This window comes from Gossypium hirsutum, chromosome A07, assembly GCF_007990345.1.
Source record: "Gossypium hirsutum isolate 1008001.06 chromosome A07, Gossypium_hirsutum_v2.1, whole genome shotgun sequence".
NCBI lineage: Eukaryota > Viridiplantae > Streptophyta > Magnoliopsida > Malvales > Malvaceae > Gossypium > Gossypium hirsutum.
Window position 1 is genome coordinate 16,163,522 of NC_053430.1, and position 17,769 is coordinate 16,181,290.

Here is a 17,769-nt window from a genome sequence, read left to right on the forward strand (position 1 = left end):
TACAAAAAAAAGTAATACAATATCTATGTACATGTTCATAAAATGTAATATCAAATAATAAATATAAACTAACATTTAACACATGATATATGCAATATAAAAAAAATCATAAAAAATTAAAATATAAAGTGAATAATTATTAACAAAATATACATATAATAAAAATATGATATTTAATAACAATTTTGAAATAGTATTTAATTATACAATATGTAATATATGATGACAGAATTTAAAAATATATTGTCTTAGAAAAAAAATGTATAAGAATTTATATTTATAATAAAATAATTATAATGTAAATTTAGCATAATATAAAATAAGTAATTAATGATGAAATATACATGTATATAAAAATAAAAATGACATAATAATATAGAATAATATATAATATGTATACAAAAATAATGTATAGTATATATATTAATATATAATATAAGCACAAATATAATAACCATATATAAATAATAATGTAAAATAATAATAATATAAAATAATATATTTAAAACGTAAGATAATATAAAGATAAAGATACTTAAACATTAAGTGATAAAATATAGTACAGATATATATAGGAAAATAATATATGATAAAAATATAAGTAGTATCTTTGATAATAATATATGTATAATTTTTTTATAAATAGATTATATAAAATAACATAATTTAAAAATAGTAAAACAAATGTTAAAATTGAATTTAAATAGAATTATAAGGTTAATTTGCAAAATAGCATAAGTTCTAGGCCTGATTTGCGAGAATTAAAACGGCAAAGGACTCACTAGGCAGTTTGCCCTAATCCTAAACGATGCCGTCTCCAGGATGTAATAACCGTTGGGATTAAATTAAAACTAAAACAAAATAATAGGGCCAAATCATAAATAAAATAAAGTGTAATTATAAACTAAAAAAGGGTGGAAGGACTGATCGGGTAATTAACCCAATTCTAAAAATGCGCGGATCCTCCCCAGGTAATCGGGTCAAAGCGCGGATCCTGGGGGTCTAAAACGTAGTCGTTTTGCTGGGGCTATATAAACCAAAGCTTTAGCCCAAAAATCATTTTACACTGGGTTTTTAAAAAAAAAACTTAAAATTCTCTCTGAAATGAGAGGAGAGAGAGAGAAAGAGCTTGACTCTAGTCTCCGTCGAGCTGAGACTCGGTCCTTGGCTTCATGCGCCCACGCGCCGTCGCTGACTCCTCCCCGTTCGATGGCCGAAGATCCGAAACCCCGATTTTTCCATGCAAATAAAGGGTTCGACCTTTTCCTTTTCATTATTTACAGTATATAAGTACATATATGTAAAATACTTTACCTTTGTGTATCTGAATTAACTGTAGTATCTTGCTTTGTGTACGTATGTAAAAATAAAATTTTTATTGCATCTATGTATGTATTTCAGAAACCTCCAAAATCCTCCCCTTACATCGTTTGATTCGGGCTTTTATAACCACTGCTGTTTTTACAAAAACAAGGAAAGAAATCTTTTCATATCTTTCCATATTTGCTTTGCTTGCTGCTGTGGGTCTTTCCTTCTTTTGCAGGTATCAAGAAAGATTTAGCAACAACGAATATCGGCGTTGACTCAAGCATAGACCACGGCATGATTCGAAACCTGGAATCTCGGCCTGGAATCACGGTGCTGATGGCGTAAGACGAACCGACGCATTGATTGCAGTGTTTAACTTCTGGAGCCTTCCATTTGCGGCGCTTAGGGTTTCTGAAACCCTAGGCCTCGTTTGTTTTTGGGTCTGGGTATAAATGGGTTTTTGGGTAGTTTAACTGGGTCATGGGTGTAACGGGTTATTGGGTTTGAGTCTGCTGTAGGTTTAAGTATTGGGTTAAGTTTGGCTGATGGTTTAGGTTAAATTGGGCTACGGATGTATTTGGGTCTGCTGGGTAGGGTCACGGGTAGTGCTTTTGAACCAAAAACACCTGGGCTTTGTAATTGGACTTTTAAATGGACTCTTTAAAGAAATAAATACTTATTTATTTAATTTTACTTTGTTTTTAGCCCGGTCAAATTTGGGCTATTACAAATATTATGAAACTAATGATTAAATTATAAAGAGTGAAAGTTATTTATTTGTCATTGATTGATGAGTGAATAGATGTAGAATAGCGAAATCAACATAGAAAGGACTAAATCGTAAATAGTGTAAAATTTGGTATATGAAGTAGATATTGTGATTAAAGGTTTAAATGAAGTGAAAAGTAATACTAAAGTGTTATAAAAAGGAAATATTGAATTTTCATGAATATATGGATTAAATTGTAAAATGTTTAAACATTACTAAGTGTGTTAAATTAGTGAAATAAATATTTAAGTGAAGTGTTTTATGAAAATAAAGTATTATATGAAAATGAATTAAAATCTAAAATATAAAGTATTGTAAATATGTGATATGTCAGTGTTCATGTGAATTAATGTATGAAGTAAATATATAGTGCGTGTGGTTATGTAATTCAAATTGAGTAACTAATGTGATGCAAAGATATATATGTGAAATGTAAAGTATGTTATATGAAAGTGAATATGTGAATGTGTGAAATGAAAATATTATGTTTATGCTTATGTGATTTAAAAGGAACGAATAAAGTGTTATGTGAGTAAATGCCTTAATGAACTTAAAAGGATATATGATATATGATAATGAAATGATTTTGGAGTTGAAAAAAGCTGGGGGTTCGGATGGGAACCAAGCTAATGTTGCATGGGTTCGAAGGGATTAGGAGAAGAGAAATGGGTTATATAATGTATTTACCGGAGTTCCCGTTATCAAAGTTGTGTTATAGGTTGTGAGTTTATTTTTGGCCTGGATCTCTGTAATGTATCAAAATTATTGAACTCCTTTGAGATTCACAAAGGACTGCAAAAGTAATATGTGAATGTAAAAGTGTTATAGTGATATATGTGATTCAGGAATACATGTGAATTAAGTATTAAATGAAATATATAAATTAAAGGTGAGTTTGGATGGGCGGTGCGTTTACCTACGATTAGTGTAAAAATAGCGGTGGCGGTGAGATTAGATACTGTAGCGATACTGTAGTGTGAGACAAAAAGTAAACTAAACGCACCGCACCGCACTCAATCGCCCATCCAAACTCACCCTAAGTGTTTATGTTATGTTTGTGATATGAGAAAAATATTTTGTTATGTGAATGTGAAAGTTGATTAATGGCTATATGTGTTAAAATAAAAACTATAAATTATAAAATTAATTTAAATGATTTTATATTTTAAAAATGAATTAAAAGTTTAAGTATACAAGTGAAAGAAACTATGTGAATGAATGATTAAAAAACTTATTTATATATATATATATGGTAATATTGAATTCAGTTGAGTATTTACTAAGCTACTCACATAGCTTAACATATTTGTTTAAATGCGTAGATGAAAGAAAGTAGATTGAAGATACGAGAAGTACTTCTTCACAAGGATGACATCAATTTTCAAAGTTTAAAGACACTTTTTATATATGATTTTGGATTTTAGATATGGCATATACTTAGATTTAGTAGTATAAATATGAACTATAAATATATATTTGAAATGTTATAATGCAAATGTACGAATTAAATTTTAAAAAATGATTATGTTACTCAAATTTATTATTGGATCGAATAAGTGGTGTTACGATTGACTTCTTCAATATCTAATATATCTGTTTTTACTTCAAAAGACACTCTCTTCGGGATCATAATACCTTTTAAGGATTGGTTCATGAAATTGGCAAGTGAAAGACTCTGACTCTTATGGATGTTGACTATCCTTTGCCATGGTCTTTAATCAGTGTTAGGGGTTGATTATGGTGAAGATGTTTCGACGAGCAGTTTTGAGCAGTGCAGCTGACAGCCATGAGGTTTCATGGAATTGCCGTGGGCTTGAGAACCAACACCCGGTGCAATGTCTTCAGCATTTGCTCAAGGTTCAAGTTCCTTGCATAGTTTTTCTGATGGAAACAAAACTACTTGGTCTACACATGGAATAGTTAAGGAAATGGTTGGTATTTTCTCATGGTATGGATGTTGGTTCCCTTGGATCCGGTGAGGACCTATTTTTTATGTTGGAAACCTACTTTAAATGTTACCCTTCGTAATTACATTATTAATCATGTTAATGTTGTAATTGATGATGGTGCTTCTGTGATCCACGAGTATGTTTCTAAAATCTTTTCATGAATTCAAAAAATGTTTGAAGTCATATTTGAACAAGAAGCGGTTACAGGCTAGGTGGATCCACACATGATCCAATTCTAAAAGATTATTCAAGCTTCAGCTTCACTATTTAAAAATAATAATAAAATATAAATTTTATATTTATCTTTATATTTAAATAATTTTTTAAAATTATTTAATTTAGATTTAAGATGGATGAGACTAGATCAAAATAAAATAAAAATAAAAATTATTGTACAAGCTCGAATTGTGTCAGGACAGACTGGCTACCCAACCTGTGAATAAGTTTGAACATGTATTAAACCATAGCCACAACTTAATATAGAAGTTGTTGTCACAGGTCGAGACTTTAGCTCTAGTCACACGACCTTAAGCTTGGTTCCATCGACAATGAGCTTAAATTAACCTTCTATCAATAATTAGGAGAGATTTTGACACATTTAACCTAGACAAGCACATAAGAGAGCCCTTACAATGACGAGAGAAAATATGATAAAATGTACACAAAAGAATACTTATAACCACGATAGAAAATATGAGAGAATGTAAAAATGTTATTGATCTCAAAAGTTAGCTTGTGAGGGGAACTTAGGCAAGTCCCATTCGATAATGATTACAAATCATCTTAATGGACAGCCTAAATCTATTCCCTATAACTTTCCCAACTACTTCATTAAATGCTACATGTGTGAGAATTCTAGAGCTTCTAGAATCTTCTACTCGATTTTAAAAGGATTTGGTCCCTTCAAATCTAGAGCTTTCGGGGTTTATTCGGACTTCTAGAATCTTCCGAGACACTTCGGGAACCTCTTGACTCAGTTTTCTCATGCTCACATCATCCCGGACTTGACCCGGTGCTTCAAGTAGCTTTGCACAAGGGCGGATGGTGACAATGTCTGATGCCTAAATTCTCGCTTTGGCATTCGCATTGGCTTGGGGCGCTAGATTCTGACTTGCCCTTCAAATATTCGCTGAGTTTTCAACTTAAATATCAACAAAAAAACAAGGTGCTTCAAAATAACCTTAAAGGCAATTCACGTCAACGATCGGAGTCCATGTTTGTCCTAATCTCAACCCTCCATTATAATTCATCATGGTCAATTCATCGTCAAATATTTCACAGAAATCATTCTATCATTTTAAATTCTACTCACCAAATTTCCAAATCATCAAAATCTCCTTTTTTTTTTTTGGTTGGGGGGGGGTGGGGGTCTGTTTGATATTTAGAGATGTCAGGGAGGGAAAAGAGAGGCAAGGGACTAGGCAAAGTAGGAGCTAAGCATCACCGTAAGGTCCTTGGTTATAACATCTAGAGAATCACAAAAGCATGCAATTCAGTGTCTTGATCGGCTTAATCTACGAGGAAACCGGTGGAATTCTCAAGTTCTTGTTGAACATCATTCGCCGATACTTGAATGGAATGGTAAAGGGGGAGGATTGTCACCGCCGTGCATGTGGTTTATGCACTTAACAGATGCAGGGTAGGACCTTGTATGTACCTGGTGGTTAGATGAATTTGGTCTTGGGGCTTTTCGGAATGCTTCAGTATTTTTCCAAGCTTATGGGTTGTGATTCGAACGAAACATGTAATAGACGAAAAGGAAATCAAATTAATGGAAAATTTACTGAAGTTCAAAATAAAGCAACTACAAGATTCTAAGTTTATCCTCTAAAATGTTATTACAAGTGCTGTATAACAATAATCACTCGGCTTTCTGCTTCGAAGATTTTGGTACAGCAGGGTAGCGCAACCTGGTTGTGCGTCTGCCGATGAATTTGAGAACCTCATCAATTAGAATTACCGGGAAAGCAACGGCAATTACGAGCAGCCATTCATTGGTGCTGAGGGGAACAATCCCAAACACTCGAGCAAGGAATGGCACATACAGAATCAAGAAGTGCAGTCCAAATGAGACTGACATGGCTAAAAGGAGCCATGGGTTCACCCAAGGAGGCATCGTTAACAAGCTTCCATCTTCAGATAGGGCATTAAGGGAGTTGAACATTTCAATGGCTACCAAGACAGAGAGGGAAAGAGTCGAGGCTTTGATTTTCCCTGACTGAAAGTAGTCGCATGGGTCGGAATCGAATTTGAACACTTGGGAACCTGCTGTGAATGGTGACACAGAAAAACCTTCCCAAGAATCGCATTTAGCCCAGTTAGCAAGTCGGGAGTAGGTAACAAGACTATGCCCATCTCCACTCAGATCAATGCCCAGGAAGCTATGGTGGGTGTACCATATGATGAAGACCCCGACAGTGGCTATCCCCACATAGAGCCCAATCACCTGGCACGGATGAAAGAAATAAGTGGGCTTACATCTTTGGTAAAATTCCACATTTATTGAGCCAAGGACAAGAAAAACATGAATCAGTTACCAGGTAGCGGAACAAGATCCAAGCAGTGATTAGTGAGTCGTCACTTCGTCTTGGAGGCTTCATCATTATATCTTTGTCAGGGGGATTGAACCCTAGAGCAGTTGCTGGAGGTCCATCAGTAACAAGATTAACCCACAGAAGCTGAACAGGTATCATGCCTTCTGGAATCCCCAATGCAGAAGTCAAAAATATAGAAGCAACCTCACCAATGTTGGAGGATATCATGTACCTGCAATGTTTTTTTAAGCAGAAAATTATGTCAGTCAATGTCGTTAATAAAAAACTAAAGAAATTGGCCAAAAATCTCATTTTCTATCTATACATCTAAGTAACAATACTAACCTTATAAAAGCCTTCATATTGTTGTAAATGGATCTGCCCTCACCAACTGCAGCAACTATAGTGCTGAAGTTATCATCTGCTAACACCATGTCAGATGCTTCCTTTGCAACCTGAAAAGAATCAAGCAAGGGATAGAGATAGAGTATATAATAAGAAAATTATGCATTCATGAATAACTTAAACTAACTGCTAACATACTAGGTTTTGGGATGCCGAATTTTTACTATAATCACCTGGTAATAGGCAATGAAGTACTAAGATTTTTAAAAGAACTACAGATGAAATCCAGTCAAATGTCTAGAATAAGTAGGTAACTCAGATCAATATCTATAGAATGTCAGGAAATAGTGGTATAGTTGTATAGCTATTCCAACATATATACATTCTGAATAAAAGGCAGCCCAACCATGCATACTGCATTGCATTCATCTGGGTCTCTGAATATTCTCCCATAATGCTATTTCACAAGGAGAGCTGACAATATACAATTAGCAATTAACCATATGGACATCATGGATATAACAGGAAAGGGTAGTGGATACCTCAGTCCCAGCAATGCCCATTGCCACTCCAATATCAGCCAACTTCAAGGCAGGAGCATCATTAACTCCATCCCCGGTCATAGCAACCACTTCACCATCCTCCTTCAGCAACCTAACTATCTCTTGCTTGTGCCTTGGCTCAGCCCGAGAAAATAAAAGACCTCCACTCTGCCTCAGATGATTTTTCTGATTAGGATGATCCATAAAGTCCTTCCCAGTTAAGCTTCTTGAACTGATATCTTCAGAAGATCCAAATACGCCAATTTCACGACAAATAGCTTCCGCTGTGTTCTTGTTGTCTCCTGTAATGACCATAACACGAATTCCAGCTGCTTTGCAGTCCTCAATTGCTTGGCGAACCTCTTTCCGAGGAGGATCCTTCATAGGTTTATCCAAGTGCTTCAGAAAAATAGGCAGAAATAAGAAAATAAAAATGCAAACAAACCAGAAGCAGCAGCTTACCCTTAACCCAACTAAACCGGAAAAAATAAGTTTACTCTCAATTGAAGAATAATTGGATGGATTAAGCAAAAGCTGATGTGCTGGATGATCTTCATCACCATTATATGTTGTGAACTCAAAAGGCTCTTCCTTATATGCAAAACCAAGGCAACGTAATGCATCTGTTGACATTTCATGAAGACTCTGTAAAATAAGATCCTTTGAATATTGATCTAGTTCAATGATAGAGCCGTCGCGTAGCTGCATAAAAGAGCTCCTCTCCAACAGATTCTCAACAGCACCCTGAAAAGTTACACATGCACAACCAGAGTGACATATTGAAAGGACGTGGAAATATTTTTTAACCAGCAGCAAGCATCATTGATAAAATCTTACTAGGATGTTTACTGGCACCAAAAAGAAAAGGAGATTGGAGGAGAACAAATGGGCAACATAAATCAACAAGTGGTCAGTCCATGTTACAAGGCAAAGAGAGATGATTAGACCTTTACTAGCAATGCCTTTTGTCCTGTGCTGGAATTCACAATAACTCCCATGGACTTCCGATCACGGTCAAACTCAAGTGTCACAATCCTTTGCTCCATTTTGTTCCACGCTTGACAGCAGCCTAGCGTAAAATAACAAAAGAACAGAGAAAGCTCGGTAGGATCCAGAAAGCATCACCTAACAAACAACAAAATTATAGGAAATGAATCAGCTAACATACGTTGATGGTCCCAATGATCTGAAGAGGAGCCATTCTCTTCCGGTAATCCCATTTTCTCAACCAGAACCTGAAATAAAAAAGAACCAAATAGGAATCTCAGCAAGATGAAAATATGCAACATGATCATTTAGTATAAACCGAAAGTTTACACTCTCCAAATCTAGAAAGCACATCACAAGTGTCATGGGCAAACAAGGCCAAGCTTAAAATACAGCACACAGAAGCAAGCTTCTGCTGCAGTAAATTGAAACGATTGAATTGTTGATGCAGCGATTTAGGTGTCCCTATTATATCACTTTAAAATGGACATAATCCATATCCAAAATATGATACAAGAAAAACAGGTTCAAAGCTAAGTTTTTGCTTTGGTTTTAATTCAGGTCAGTTTGGCTTTATATAGACATATCCAATATACAGAACAGGGTTCAATTTCAGAAATGGGGTTAGTCACCTTTAGTGCAGCCTCAGTAGGCATTCCAGTGGCAACATAATGACTCCCAGATTGCTCAACACCAGCATCATTGCAAACAGCACAAATCTTTGCAATCATTTGAAGATTGGCATCCATTTCACCAGCAGCCCAGCCTCGAATTTTCCCATCAAAAGGATTATAAGTAGTTCCTTCCACATCAAAAGCTCGCAGAATGGCAGGCCTTGAACCTATAGCAATAAGCTTAGAAACAGCCATCTGATTGGTAGTCAAAGTACCAGTCTTATCAGAACAGATAACCGTTGTGCAACCAAGAGTCTCAACACTAGGCAGCTTACGGACAAGTGCATTCTTTTGAGCCATCTTTCGGGTTCCCAGTGCCAGACATGTTGTAATAACTGCTGGTAAACCTTCTGGAATAGCAGCAACAGCTAATGCAACAGCTATTTCAAAGTAATATGTGCACTTCTCAAATGAGAACTTAAAGTTGCTAGCCCAGCCATCAACATATTCCCAAGAAAGAAAATATTTCACATTAATAAGCCAAACCAACGCACAAACCACTCCAATTATCATTGTTAGAGCCTCTCCAAACTCATTCAACTTCTTCTTTAACGGGGTATCATCATCGCTCTGCGATGCTTCATGAATCTGTGAATGCACCTTCCCAATCTCCGTATTCATGCCTATCTGAGTGACCATGCAGATACAATTTCCATTGACCACAGTTGTTCCAGCAAAAACCATACATTTCTTCCCTTGAATATCTGTATTCTCAGGAACAACCTTTGCAGTCTTGCTCACAGCTTCACTCTCTCCGGTCAATGATCCCTGTTCAACTCTTACAGTTGAGCTTATCAAAGTCAAAACCCGCATATCTGCGGGTACCTTATCACCAACTCTCAACTCCACAATATCACCTGGAACAAGCTCCTTTGCAGGCAAATTTGAGACCTTCTTACCATCTCGAACTACATTTGCCTGCTCCGATTGAATTTCCTTCAGAGCCTCCAAGGCTTTTTCTGCATTGCTTTCTTGCCATATTCCAACAATGGCATTCACTATCAAGATCAAGAATATAACAAGCGGCTCCACAAAAGCTGTTATCTCCTTCTCCCCTCCTTCATCACCATCTAACCAAGCTAAAACAAACGATATAATAGCAGCAAGCAATAATATCCTAACTAATGTGTCATTAAATTGCTCCAGAATTAGTTGAAAAATTGATGTGCCCTCATGCTTTTCTAACTCATTCCATCCATAAATCTCCCTCATTTTCTCAACTTCAGCACTTGATAACCCTAATTCTCGATTCATTTGGAAGTTTTCTTCACATTGCTTCACATCCTTTGCCCAAGCAGGAAAATTTTCTACCTTGGAAGAAGCAGCACTGACTTTTTCTCTCTTCCCATAGTCTTCTCCACCTCTCCCCATTGAAATTCAATGCTGAAGAAAAAGTTCTTCAAGTAATTGAAGAAAAATCAAAATAGCTTAAGTTAAAAGTTGAAACTTTACTTCCTATCTTCAACAGTGGACCTGAAAGCAAAAAAAAAATTTAAAGTAACATCATGATCAACAAAGTAAATTAACAAAAACCCACTAAGCATTAAAAATTACCAATCTATTTGTCCCCAAAACAATAAGAAAAGCAATAAAAGAGCAAATAAAGAATACCGCTTTTCTTCCATAACCCATTCCACATTTTTTTTTTTTGCAAATTTATACATTAGAAACAATTAACCAAGGAGTAAAAAACTGGAGTTACCCAGTAGCATATCTGATTTCCGGTTCAACCAATTGAAAGGATAGGTCAGCATAAATTATAAAAAAAAATCAAAATTTTTCAAAAAGAAGCAAACGAAAATCAGTATAAAAGAAGTATATAAAAAAAGAATTCTAAAGATATTAACATGTTTAATAAGCAGGTTTTAGTTTCGTGTTCAGCAAGACTTGGCGGCATCCAATATTGATAGAACATTTCCTAAATAGAAAAGGCGATGCAAAAAACAATTCCTGCATGCTAAGGTCGTCATTTTCATGATTTATACATGGGAAAGCTGCGCTCAAAGTTGCTTAAAACTTGACCAAAAAAAGAAAAGAAAAGAAATCATTATATATTTCTGGTTTGGCACTAAAAGAGAAAGAACCCAAGCTCGGTTTTGTGTTTGACCAAATCAAAATTGGAAATTGTATCGTTAAGAGCGACTTCAATATCACCAGATCGACAGATGAACACCCATCCAAACCAGACAAACATTCAGGGAATAAAAATAAAATACTCAAAGATCTAACCTTAAACTGAATGAAGAAGATGTGAAGAACCGAAGAAGAGAACAGAATGAGACCGTAGAGCAGTTGGTCAGTTAAAAGGACGAATTAAAGAAAAAGAATAATTGAAAATCAATCAGATGCCCTAAGGGCCCCAATTTGGGCCTTTCAATCTATGATCGCTTGGGCTAAAAAGAGTCCAAATCAATGAAAATATTATATCATTTCCGGTTTTATTAGATTTTTAACAGCTTTTCATCGTTTATATTTTATTCGTTCTCGATTTCCAACTTATCTCCCATTTTTACTAATCCAGTCTCTTTATTCTTTAAGCACTTCTATGTTTCACTTCCAAAAAAGAAAACAGTTCTAAATTTCGATTGAATCCATAAATCCGATCTTATTTTTTATCATTGAATTTCTCCTAAATTATCTGTTCATTAAATTCTCTCAGCAACCAAACACAATAGAAATATATGAATCAAAAGTAAAAAAAAAAAAACTGTGCTTACCAAAATCCTGGAGTTTCTCTGTTTCCACTCAGCTTCTGATTCATTCTCTTTTTTCTTTTTTACTCTGTAATTTTTTTAAAAAGAATTTTTTTTTTCTTTTAATTACAGTTTTGATCTTTGGGATCTTAATAAATAGAAACGAGAGAGATTTGATTTATAGAGAGCGATTCAATGCCTAGAAAACATCGCTTTCTCTCCATCTCTATGTGCGTATTCTCTTTTGTCTTCTTAGAAGGACCTAGATTCCACATTGCCTCAACTAATAAGGAATTGCCACGTGTTCATAGATCAACGATAGGCCCACGTTAAGCGATCGCTTTTCATGCCCTTTACCATGTGGCAAACAAATAGGGGCGACCATTTTGTTTCAATGTTTGTGGCCTCCCGCACTGAATCTCCACTCTCGGAAAGGTGCACACTTTTTTCTCTTTCTTTCTTTTTCATGCAATTATAATTACAAATTATATTGTTTTAGCTAGTAAATTTTCATTTTTTTAATAACATACCATAGTACAATTTATTAATAGTATATAAATTCATATATGGTGCATCAAATGCAAACTTTTTAATTAATGCTTAAGAAAGTTCCTATTCCTTTCCTACTTCCCTTGCTGGTAAAAGAATTTGGAGTTGATATAAGAGATAATATATAATTTGGCCTTTAAATTTATTTATTTGTACCTAGATTATTCTTAAATATTTTTGGATTCAATTTATTCTTAAACTTGTATTCTATCAATTAAGTTAGTCCATTCACACTAACATCATTAGTTTGTATTATCGTAACATTTATAACTAATGCGGTGATATCATGTGGCAACCTCTCATAATGTCACGTGACAAACATAATTTATATATTTACATTTATATATATTTTTTTAATTTATGTTTTTTCACTTAGCACATTGTTATCGCATGGCTCTATCGAATTGATTAGGTCCAAAATAAAGTTTAGGAACCACTTAAGTATAAATGAATAAGTTGAGGGGCCTAATTGTATATTAACCCTTCATATATTCTATTGATTTGTGTGACTATTCTAAGTTTCTTTTTCTCCCTTTTGGGGGTTTTCTTGTGGGGACATAAAGATGGCATGATAGAGTTTCTTCTTGCAATTGAGTGTATATTTACAAATTTAAAAAGGATTTTCTTCCATATGCCAACTTTTCCAATGCTAGGAAACTAACATGAATTTTATTTATTCAAGATGAAAATGTGTAAAGTCAAATTTGGATATGGAATGTTTAAACAAGTCAAGTTTGCTTTTAATTCTATTTTGAAGAAATAATTCATTATAGGATTACCCAAGCTAGCCTTCACTGTTATTTGAGCTTAGGTAAATGTCGTATGTATATATATATGCGCTCATATGAATATACTCGAGAAAAATTAATGTTACCAATCAAACTTGGTACAATTAGTGAAAGTAGAGATTTTGGGTATTGAGTACTTAAATTCAAGATTTATTATGTGTTAGTATGTGTAAATTTTCGAATTTCTTCATGTGTGAGTTTTAGTCTAGTGTATCAATTTAATTTAACATTGTAATTTTTTTTATGATAAATGTGAAGTATTTGTATTGTAGTTATAAATGTACCATATCAGCTGGTCTTTCATAGCTGTGAATTGGGAGCTTAGAAGGCATCTTATTACACAATTATTGATGACCAGGGTCCATGATTGTGTTTTTCATAGGAAGACTCAGAATACATACTCTTATCTCAATGGAAATTCCAGGGAAATTTCGGCCACATTGACGCATGCTAGATATTCACTGGTGTTGCATTCAATGGGAGATTAGGAAATGTCACAGGCACTCCAAATCCCAAAGTCAACGAGAAAATTCTCTTTTAATTTAAATCTATCCATATCATCAATGAATATTTTAAACTATATCATTCCTATCTGCTTCTTCTTGTCACTTTCTCAAAGAAACAAACAAGTTGCAGATTGGAAGTCTGACAACGCTGCATATTTTTCTGCAATTCAATCTTACTTTAGTTACCAGGAAATTTAAGTGAAACTGAGTTTCCGCAGTAGGCATGAAAATGGTATGAATGGAATATTGCCTATTTGCCATTCACTTTCATCACTCGGTGTCATCAAATTTGTATTGTTATAGTGAGCAATGCTATTCTTGTTTCTCTTGGGGGAAAAGATGGGGGACAAAACTGTACAAGTAAGTTGGAATTTATCATGTCATCTGGCCGGAGGGAAACTGTCACCAAACAAAGTGCGAAGATGAGTTCATAGTTAAGACAAAGCTCAGCCAATAGTTGTTGACTTCGTTTTTATTTCTAGCCCCTCATCTGGATTGTTCTCTCAACAAGGGTATATAACTTGGACCCTTTTTTGGGCAAAATAGAGTGGACAATGCTCAATTTCAGCTCACAACAACTTTGGGCTTTGCACTTTAGCAACTTTTGGGGTCAAATACAAAACCCCACATCTTCTATCCCTTTTAGGCTTTTTCTTTCCTGTTTGTTCTAATTATATAAATTTTCTTTGAAATCATATTTGGCTTTTGTACCCTTCTCCTTGTCTTATAAGATGCAAAATGTTGATGTATTAAACAGGATAGTCCTTAGAATTTGTTGGGTGTAGGTTGCAAAGAAATTAAAAATGTTAGAGCATATTAGAGTTATGTCTTTAGAGTATGTATTGTTGGGGATAAACTTGTGTATGCAACGAACAAGAATAGTAAAAAAGAAATTGAAAAGATCGAACACACAAATTTACATGAAAAAACTCCTCAAAAAGAGGATAAAAACCATGGAAAGGAGATTTCACTAATATAAAATATGTACAAAGATGGAGAGAATCAAAGAAAGAAAAAACTAGAAACCCCAAAAGAAAAACCCTTCAAACTCAAAAGCACAGAATTCTCTCAATCTGTATATTTTATATTGTTGTATAAACCTAGGGTAACTAAAGCTTATTCATAGGTTGAAATTCATAACTTTTATAACTAGAATATCCTTAGGTTAATCAAAGTTTAAGTGAGAACCTAAAATAGAGTTTAACTGAGAAAAGAAAACTGAGAAACTTGAGAAACACATCACCACATTGTGAAGTGGCTTTTCCATCGTCAAGACGAAGATTTTCTTCTCGTTGTGATGTTGGTTTCTCGTCGTGACGTCGAGCTTTATCTCGTCGGGATGTCACTTACTGTTTTGTCTGAAATGCGAGGCATGACGTCGAGCTTTATCTCATCGGGATGTCACTTACTGTTTTGTCTGAAATGCGAGGCATACTCCACAAATCTCCACCTTGACTTGTATTTCACTTAACTCTTTTGCCAAGCCCTATCACGGGCCTAATTTGATCTTCATCGAATACTTACCAAGTCCAAGTAGTGCTCGAACTTTGAAACTGGAAGACTTTTTGTCAACATGTCGGTCGAATTGTGTTCTGTGACAATTTTGTGAATTTGAACATCTCCTTGAATGATTACCTCTCGAACCAAATGATATCGAATGTCTATTGCTTTGTCCTTTCAGGGTGCATCTGATCTTTGGTGAGATGTATGACATTTTGATAATTATAATATACGATACCCTCTCTTATTAACCAATTCGCTAAACAAGACTCTTAACGAAATTGCTTCCTTTACAACTTCAGTGATTGCCATGTATTCAGCTTCAGTAGTTGACAAAGCCATTGTGGCTTAAAGTATAGTTTTCCAACTAATGACACAATTTTTGAAATCAAATAGATAACATGTGAGAGACCTCCTTTCAACTGAGTCTCTTACATAATCTAAATCAATATATCCGACTAAACTCTTTTGGCTTCTTTCGAACTTTAAGCACATATTTGAAGTACCCGCAAATATCTAAAAATCCACTTAACTGCATGCTAGTGTAACTTACCTGTTTTGACTATGTATCTACTAACAATACTAATAACATGTGAAATATTAGGATGAGTTCATACCATTGTATACATTGAACTTCCGACTGCACTTGAGTAAGGTACTTTTGACATATACCTTTCTTCTTCTTCTTCTTCTTCATTTTAAAGGGAATTTAAAATTGAAAGTTTAAAATGTGTAGCTAAGTGAGTACTTACTAGTTTTGAGTCTTGCATCTCAAACTGCTTAATATCTTCTTTATGTATCTTTGTTGCCACAAGAAAAATTTCTCGAAACGTCTATCCCTTCAAATTTTTATCCCCAAAATTTTCTTTATTGCACTTAAATCCTTCATCTCGAACTTAGAGTTAAACATGATTTTAAGTTGTTTAATTTTAGATGGATCCTTAGTCGTAATCAACATGTTATCAACATAGAGCAACAAATATATGAATGAACCATCATCAAGATATTATGAATATAAACAATTGTCTTACTCACTTTGCGAAAAACCAATATTCAACATGAAGGAGTCGAACTTTTTGTACCACTACCGAGGAGACTACTTCAAATCGTATAATGATTTTTTGTAGAAGACAAATATGATCTTCTTTAATTTTAGTTTTGAAGCCTTCTGATTGTTGCATGTAGATCTCCTCCTCAAGGTTACCATGAAGGAAAGAAGTATTTACATCTAACGGCTCTAACTCAAGATTGTTTAATGCAATAAGAGCCAAAAATGCTCGAATGGACCTATGTTTCACAACATGAGAAAAAAAATCATGAAAATTAACCCCCTCGACTTGACTGTAGCTCTTTGCAACTAATCTTACCTTGTATCTAGTATCATTCGAACTCGAACCTTTTTTCTTCTTAAACATCCATTTGCAGCCAACTATTTTATTACCGATGGGTGGTTTAACTAGCTGCCAAGTCTCATTCTTTTGAAGTGATTTCATCTCTTATTTCTTAGCAATGGGTTATTTGCTAGAATCAAAAGCTTGAACTTCCTCGGAATAACATGAAGAGTCAGTTGAATCAATGCTCTCTACAACACTTAGATTATATGTCATTAGGTTCCCTTCATAGTATTTCTGTGGTGGTCGGATTTCTCGTTTTTTCCTATCACGAGTCAACTAATAATTCGTTAATTGAGATGGTGAGGGTACTTGTGATTTGGATGAAGTCTCAAACTAATATAAAATAGCTTCGATCTCGTGAGAACCAATTTTTTTGTGTCGTCGCGATGTCATATGTTTCTTCGTCAGGATGACGTCCCTGTTTGTCATGATGTTGCGATGCCATACTTCCTCTTGTCACGATCTCACTTATTGTTTCTTCTTTCGTCTCCACCTTACTTGAAACACTCTGGTTTGTTATGTTTTTAAATGTAGGCGACCCTTTTTCTGAATGAATCATGGCAGATTCATCGAATGTGACATCTCTACTAACAATTATTTTGTTGGTTTCCAGACACCACAATTTAAAACCTTTCATACCAGAAGAGTATCCCAGAAAGATGCACTTTACGACCCTTGGTTCGAGCTTTCCCTAGCTAACTTTAGCATGAGTAGGACAACCGAAAATTCTAAGGTTAGAATAATTAGGAGGATTACTTGTTTAATGCTCAATGGGGAGATCGGTTCACGAAAGGCTTTCCAAATTAATGACTTCAGCCCATAACTCCTTCCTTAAACCTATGTTGGAAAACATACATCAGGCCTTTTCAAACAAAGTTTTGTTCATCTTTTTAGCAACTTTATTCTGCTCGGAGTACCTACAATGGTGCGATGTATTTTTATTCCTTCCTTCCCGTTTGCAGTAATCATTAAACTCTGATTAACATAATTTGAGACCATTGCCTGTCTTCAACCGCTTCACGGACTTTCCATTCTGTTTCTCTAACAGTGTTTTCCACTGCTTGAAGATTTCGAAGACTTCATTCTTCTATTTCAAAAATAAATCCAAACCTTTCTAGAGCAATCATCAGTGAAAGTTAGAAAATATTTATTACCTCCTTTTGAGGTGTCAAGAGTCAGACCCCATAAATTAAAATGGATATAGTCGAGAGTCTCTCTTGTTCTGTGCACT

At 34.7% G+C, this 17,769-nt stretch overlaps 1 protein-coding gene across 2 annotated transcripts; it reads right to left on the reverse strand.

Moving 5' to 3' along the window:
• Positions 1-5,774: 5,774 nt before the first annotated feature.
• On the reverse strand, positions 5,775-12,009 carry LOC107932929 (calcium-transporting ATPase 1, endoplasmic reticulum-type). Of its 2 annotated transcripts, none has more exons than XM_041117655.1 (9): positions 11,826-12,009; positions 9,067-10,581; positions 8,616-8,682; positions 8,395-8,516; positions 7,910-8,191; positions 7,448-7,825; positions 6,906-7,015; positions 6,564-6,792; positions 5,775-6,472 (listed from the first exon to the last, which is right to left on the reverse strand). In XM_041117655.1, the coding sequence occupies exons 2-9, from the start codon at positions 10,477-10,479 to the stop codon at positions 5,888-5,890; spliced, it is 3,186 nt and encodes a 1,061-aa protein (XP_040973589.1). In that variant the 5' UTR covers positions 10,480-10,581; positions 11,826-12,009; the 3' UTR covers positions 5,775-5,887. The 2 variants fall into 2 exon arrangements, with proteins under 2 accessions (XP_040973589.1, XP_040973590.1); XM_041117656.1 differs by lacking the exon at positions 11,826-12,009 and adding an exon at positions 11,338-11,475.
• Between the last annotated feature and the right edge of the window lie 5,760 nt (positions 12,010-17,769).

Bases quoted from the DNA above. Each gene is read 5' to 3' on its own strand.
- LOC107932929 (XM_041117655.1), bottom strand. From the start codon at position 10,479: ATGGGGAGAGGTGGAGAAGACTATGGGAAGAGAGAAAAAGTCAGTGCT. The intron at 7,826-7,909 runs GTAAGCTGCTGC...AAACCTATGAAG, and splicing joins CCGGTTTAGTTGGGTTAAGG to GATCCTCCTCGGAAAGAGGT. The intron at 6,793-6,905 runs GTTAGTATTGTT...AAAACATTGCAG, and splicing joins AATATGAAGGCTTTTATAAG to GTACATGATATCCTCCAACA.